The sequence below is a fragment of the Miscanthus floridulus genome, chromosome 19 (assembly GCF_019320115.1).
Source record: "Miscanthus floridulus cultivar M001 chromosome 19, ASM1932011v1, whole genome shotgun sequence".
In the NCBI taxonomy this organism is placed as follows: domain Eukaryota; kingdom Viridiplantae; phylum Streptophyta; class Magnoliopsida; order Poales; family Poaceae; genus Miscanthus; species Miscanthus floridulus.
Window position 1 is genome coordinate 14585359 of NC_089598.1, and position 6539 is coordinate 14591897.

A 6539-nucleotide genomic window follows, 5' to 3' on the forward strand; every position below is an offset into this window, starting at 1 on the left:
CAGCAGCGGCTCTTACACCCTGATGATTAATGTTAATATAGTCTATGATCGGCATGAGTAGAAATAAACAGGGTTGTTACCTTGAATGCCTTGATCAGGGTTGTAGCAGCAGCCAATGGAGTGGCCCTAGCTGTAGCCAATTTGGACTTGGAGGTGATGGTCTTGGCACGGGTCTTCTGGTGAGTCAAAGCAGCTAAGGTGGGGGCGTTGTAGCCGATCGGTGATATCAGGGAAACAGGCCGAAGATCGAAGGGTTTCCCACTTTTGCTCATAGATGGTGCTGGGTTGTTAACCTATCACAAGAAAGTTAGTTACCGATATATGAAAGGAAAAAGCAGAAGGGAGTTAAAAGAAACTTACTGCGTCATCGGGAATGGCGTATTCAGGGTCGATCATGTGTCGATATGTGTGAGCAGATGTTGCAAACAGTTGTTCCCTCCACTCTCGCCACCATTGCTTATATGATTCGGTGATGAAAGATGCTGGCGTCCAGATGGATAGATCGACATCTGTAGTATCAGCATCGGGGGAGAGTCGCACTACCCTGCTCCAATCTGTTCCGTAGGTGATTATTTCTCTGGGTTTGATCACATCGGCAAAACAAAGTTTGATTAGCAGTTGCCCAAAAGCCAATTGACGGGATACTGCCGATGGATTGTAAAATTCATACGTGATATTGGTGTTTTTCCCGCTACCGAATGTGTTTACTGGGATTGCCCTGGGAGTAATGATGGCCATCATGAGTTCATTATCCTGATTCAAAGTGTCATCGGCAAAGTTGAAAAGAAGGGGGAATATGTTTTCTTCGTCAATATAAGGTACCCAGGCCCTATGATCATGAGAAAGACCATTGTAGAAGCTTTGAAAGAATCTGCCGATGTGATCTTCATTGGCCTCTGTTCCAGGGAGGACAATTATGGCTTCACCAAAATTGAGGGGTGAGCGTGTTGCCGATTCCTCATCCCTAAGCACGTGGTCTTCAGCAATTTCTCGTGGGAATTGTTGGGCAAAGAAGTCCCATTGCAAATGTTTGTGCATATGGGCATTCAGCCACATGTTGATAAACCACCACGGGCCTCCTAAGTTGTCGATGGGTTCGCCAAGCAAAAGTTTCTGAGACACTTGATGAAGAAGATGATAAGTGGAGCTCAGAAGGTATCGGCCAAGAGGGAACCTTACACCATTAGCCAAGAGTTCAGCCGTGGGGAGGAAGGCGTTGGTTGGTCCTACTAATCGACCACAGAAGATAAATTTTTCTAACCACATATTCAAGAATGTGGCATGTTCCGTTTGGTTAACTGTCCCGGTCCTCTGGCATTCTTGAATATATCCTGTCCAACCGCCGATGTTGCGGGTATTCACGCTATATTCAGATTTTCTGCCATAGATGGAGCCTTCATCGGCAGTTGAAATGTCCAAGCCAGTGAGCATGTAGACATCGGAAAGTGTGGGAGTAGCTGGGCCATGTCCAAACATAAAAGTGTTTGTTGTGTCTGACCAGAAGTAAGCAGCTGCAATCATCATTGACTCGTTCTTTTGCATATCGGCAATGGATAGCCTAATGCATTGGTCTAGCTTTCGTTCTGCCCAGTGTACTTGCATCGACCTGTTGACCCTCAAGTACCAATCTTTCCACCCTTTGGTGGTTTTGGACCAAGATCATAATGTATCTTTCCATAAATTCAGAGAGAAATTTTGGGCTCTAAAATGGATTCTGTTAACCTCTGCATTAATTAGATCAGTTGGATCTGGGTTGCCCATTGGTCCTAGGCATTGAAAATGCGGCTGATCGGTTGGAATAACTAATTTGTTGCGAAGTTTCTAAGTTTAGAGGATCCGAAGAACAAAGAAAAAGAGAAAAAATTACCAACTGTATGAACTCGCAAAGACCAGAGGAATCGAGGTAAAAAGTAACGGAAGTGGAACGAACCGCAGGGACGTCGAAGTTGATTGCCATTATCTTGAGGTAGATGGGGGCACGAGCTGGAGACTCGAGGTTGACGCTGGAGAAAAGTTCTTGTTGGTTGAGGTCGCGCAGTTGTTCGTCGGAGTCGCCGCCGGAAAGAGAGAATGCCAAAGATTGGAGTCTGAGGGTAGAAGACGAGCGTTCCGGAGAAATCTATTTATAAGCCGCTTGGAGTAGGGGTATTCTGGACTTATCTCTATGCCACGCGCATGTGGGTCGAGGTGGTTCAGATGGATATGGTAACTGTTCGCACGATAATCAAGGGATTGTACAGATGATTTGATGGCAAGTAATCATGACTTGGAAGAGATCTCGGTACAGGATATTTTAATTCTGAAAATGGCAGCATTATTATGTTAGGATCTTGCCGATGGATTATTGTTTCGGTATCTTAACCATAATCAGGGCAAGAGTGGTTGGAAATTGTGCGATATTTACTGAGGTGCGTGAATCAGGACTAGATTTGATTAGATTTGATAACAGATCAAGTTTTGGCTTGGAGGATGAGTTACGGTAATTGGGCGAAGGCAAACGTTATCTGGAGTAAATTTTGGAGCATTAATGGTTTTATACTCCGAAATTGGGGGGGCATGTGTTGACACCGTTTTTTGCACGTGTCAAAATGATCAGGGTGGGCTAATCGGCAGGAGGAAAGTTACTGTATACGCTGACAGTCGATCAAAATCAGCTTGTAAAGATGGTTGTCGATGAATGGTGGTGATCGATGGAAAGGTTGATTTAGACTCGGGCGTTGCCGATAAGGTTGGAGATGTTATTGTTGATGCCGATGAAGGAAGGCTTGAAAACTACTGCCGATGAAACAGGAAGTATGCTGATGGAAAGGAGGTCGGTGAGAATTCCATCGTAATTGAGGCGGACAGGGAAATAGATAGGAGTTGATTTCCTTTTCTATATTTGTTAGAGTATGATTCATGTAAGAGTCATGTGTTTCCTTAGATATGGACTTGGTGTCCTAGTCGTATTTGGTTATGTCTCTTTAGATCAGGGTATAAATATAGATTGAGGGGCAATGTAATAAAAAAAAATCAATATCAAAACCAATTTTTACTCCTATTTGCATTTACTTACTTTTCGGCGACTTCGTCAATTTGCATATTTTTTTCTTTTTACGAGTTCTCATTGATTCGGCGAGTTGCATCGCTTCAGTGCGACCTTCAGCGATTCTCGAGTTCCGCGTGAGTACCTCTTGGCCGTGACTTCCGGGCGTATCGCTGTTGTCAGGACCAAAGTGCTCGTATCTTCATCCTTGTCGATTAACAGGTCAAATCGACTGGCACGCTTTGGATATCGATTCGGGTATTAGCCCTTTGTGTTTGCAGATCCACTTTTGCATCAACACATTCTCATCCTCTAAGAGCGTCCAAACGGTTTGTAAATAGCTAGCTAGTCTTGATGAGATTTTATTGGCCGCGGAGGAGGGAGAACACCGTGCTAACACCTGCGGACTTGGCGCACATATACTGCTAGAAGACTTCCTTATGTATCCACCAATTGCGATTTGCGTCCAACCTATAGCAAAAGTGCATCACTCAGACTGTCTCCAACGACGTTACCCAGACTCAAAATGAGGCGTACACAGTGTTTTGGCTAGCGATAACCACGGTCCAACGAAGCACCCAAACAGAGTACCCATTTTGCATTCCACCCGATACGCAACGCAAATAAGCGTCTCTAGGGAGACGACGCAAATGTCTGACGCCCGTAGTGGTTGGACGTTGGCGAGGCGCGGCCGGCTCGGCGAGGCGAGCCCGCGGCGGGGAGACGCCGGCGCTTCCAGACGGGTCCACGGTGGGGCGCGGCCGGCGGGGCAAGGCAGGGAGCGGCCGCGCGGCCCAGATCCGGCTCCCAGCGGTCCGAGGAGGGAACCCAGGAACCAAACGCGCCCCTGGTGAACACCCAAGCTCCACCGCCGCCAGATCAGCTCCATGCCGCCGCCGCCCTGGACTTATCCATTTCTCCGGCTGCCCTACGCGCCCGCGCTCCAAGGATCTGGAGAGGCCTAGAAGGATCTAGAAGGGGAGGGCGGCGCGGAGGAGCTGATCTGGCGGGGAACGAGCGCCGGGCTGCCCCTCGCGCGCGCGATGGGAGGAGGTGGCGAGAGAGGTGGAATCGCCGGTGGGTACTCACCGTCGTCGGCAGCTCGGCCATTCAACGGGTGGCGCCTAGACCCAGCTCGCCCCCGCGGCGATGAGTAGCGATGCCATGGAGGCGGCCTGGCACGGAGCTAGACGCCATGAGGTGGAGGCGACGCCATGAGGGAGCGGGCGCGAGCACGAGGTCCACCGGAGGAGCAGCGCCGCGCACGGAGAAGGCGGCCTAGTCGTAGGAGCACGGCGACGGCGGTGTTGAACACCTTGAACGGCGTGGCCACCTTGCTCCTCCTCCTCGCCGGCTTGGGGCGGCGCGGATCTGGAGCCGCCGCCTGGGGGAGAGAAGAGAGGGAGAGATCGAGCGGAGAGAGAGGAGAGGGAGCAGGTGAGGACTTGCGTAGGCCGTTGGAGAGGATATTTTCTGTGTCCGTGACTCATTCACTGTGTATAATCTAAATTATGGTTTGGGTCTCTAGTTTGGGTCTCCGTTGAAGATAGTCTCACACACACCATATAGCTTCGAAGAGTTGCCTGTGTTGTCGGCGCCAGGTCAGCATCGCACTTCGGTAGACACATCCATCCCCGTCCAAGGTCCCCGACGCCACGCGCTCTTCCTGCTCGGCGAAATGGCGGTCAGGCACCTCCATCTCGAGATGGCCTCTCGGACGCTGGTCCGTGCCTCGCACCCGCCGCCGGGCTTCCCCTCCGTCCTCACCGTCTCCAACCTCGACCTCGTCCTCGGGCCGTTCCCCATCTTCCTCGTCTCAATCTACGCCGCCCCCGCCGCCGGCCTGGACGCGGTCCTCGCCACCGTGCGCGCCACCTTGCCGTCCTACCTCTCCCGCCTCTTCCCCTTCGCCGGCCGCGTCGTGCTCGACCCGGAGACCAAGATCCCCGAGGTCGCTTGCAACAACGCCGGCGCCGAGCTCGTCGTCGCCGACGCCGCGGTGCCGCTCGCGGCCGTTGACTTCTCGGAGGTCGACCAGTCGCTGGGGCTCATCCAGATACCCTTCGACGCGAGCCTCGCCTTGTCAGTGCAGCTGGTCCGGTTCGCGTGCGGCGGGTTCGCGCTGACGCTGGCCACGAGCCACCTCCTCGCGGACGGCCGGGCGTTCGCCTTCCTGCTGACCGCGCTCGCCGAGATGATCCGTGACGGCGGCCTCTCCCGCGAGCCCCTACTCGACCGGTCCCTGTTCAAGCCGCGGTCGCCGCCGCGGTACAGCGCGTTGCTGGACGCCGAGTTCGCCCGGTTCACGCCGCAGACGATGATCAACCCCCTCCTAACCGCGACCATCCTGCGGTTCGTGGCGCTGTGCGCGCACGTGTGGAAGCTCCTAGCGCACGCCGTCGGCGACGCCAACCCGAGCTGCCGGATGGCGTGGATAGTCGACGGGCGGAAACAGGTGGAGCCGTGGGACGGCGCGCTGGACCGCTACATCGGGAACGTGGTGACGTACACGGCCCGCGAGGTCAGCGTGGCGGAGCTGCTGCGCGCGCCGCTCCACGAGGTGGCGGCCACGGTGCGCGAGGCCATCGCGGGGGTCATGACCGCGGCGCGGTTCCAGGAGCTGGCGGACTGGATGGAGGAGCGGAAGGCGGCGTTCAGGGACGGCGGCAAGTGGACGGAGGCGGTGAACCTGGGGCTCGGGAGCCCCGCGCTCATCATCTCCGGGCTGCTCCCGTTCGCCATCGACGGGGACCTCGGGTTCGGGAAGCCCAGCCTCGTGATGCCGTGGATACGCCACGGCCGGCTGGGGTCCGCGTCCGTGACGGTGGTGCCCAACCCCAGCGGCGACGGGTCGTGGTTCTTCGGCGCCACCAGGATGTGGCCGCGGCTCATGGAGGTGGTTGAATCCGACCCTTTGCTGACGCCGGCAGCGAACCTGAGGATGGCGACGCCGACGGCGGCGGCTTCCCGTCTGTGACTGTGAGCTCGCGCTGCCAGAACTTAGAAGCCACAGCCAGCCCTACTTCTTCAGCTACGGAATAGTTGTTTTTCAAATCAGCTCTGCAAATCAACTGCAGCAGTAATAAGTCCTGTCGAACAGAGCTTTGATATGTCATAGAACTATATTCTAACTTTCATTTAACTTTGCATATATTTAGAATGATTATGACTAAAATTATATGTAAATAAATCATATATATAATTAATTTTAGGTAGCTATATTTATATATTTTATTAAAGTTCAGCATAGTACATGAAAATGTTCTATCCTATTCCTTCAAAAAAAAGGTTCTTTTCCTAGAGAGAGAAAAAAGAACGGAATGGACACCGGTAATATGATAGTGAGCACCCAACGCCCCTCGTGTCTTGCTCTTGACTTCTTAAATTTTTGCTTCTATGAATTCCTTTTGAAGTTTACAAACATAAACCTCCTTGAAGACTCAAATTTATTCTATATTTCTATGAATTCCTTTGGAAGCTTAAACTTCCAAGAAAGTCGAACTGTTTCCTTGGT

General features: G+C 52.5%; 1 protein-coding gene across 1 annotated transcript; it reads left to right on the plus strand.

Annotated features, from left to right (window-relative positions):
• The first annotated feature begins 4634 nt into the window (after positions 1 to 4634).
• Positions 4635 to 6109, plus strand: LOC136529628 (hydroxycinnamoyltransferase 2-like). The gene has a single exon (XM_066522705.1). The coding sequence runs from the start codon at positions 4704 to 4706 to the stop codon at positions 6000 to 6002; it is 1299 nt and encodes a 432-aa protein (XP_066378802.1). The 5' UTR covers positions 4635 to 4703; the 3' UTR covers positions 6003 to 6109.
• Positions 6110 to 6539: the final 430 nt, after the last annotated feature.

What these genes read in the sequence shown, in the direction of transcription:
- LOC136529628 (XM_066522705.1), top strand. Translation starts at nt 4,704, where the DNA reads ATGGCGGTCAGGCACCTCCATCTCGAGATGGCCTCTCGGACGCTGGTC.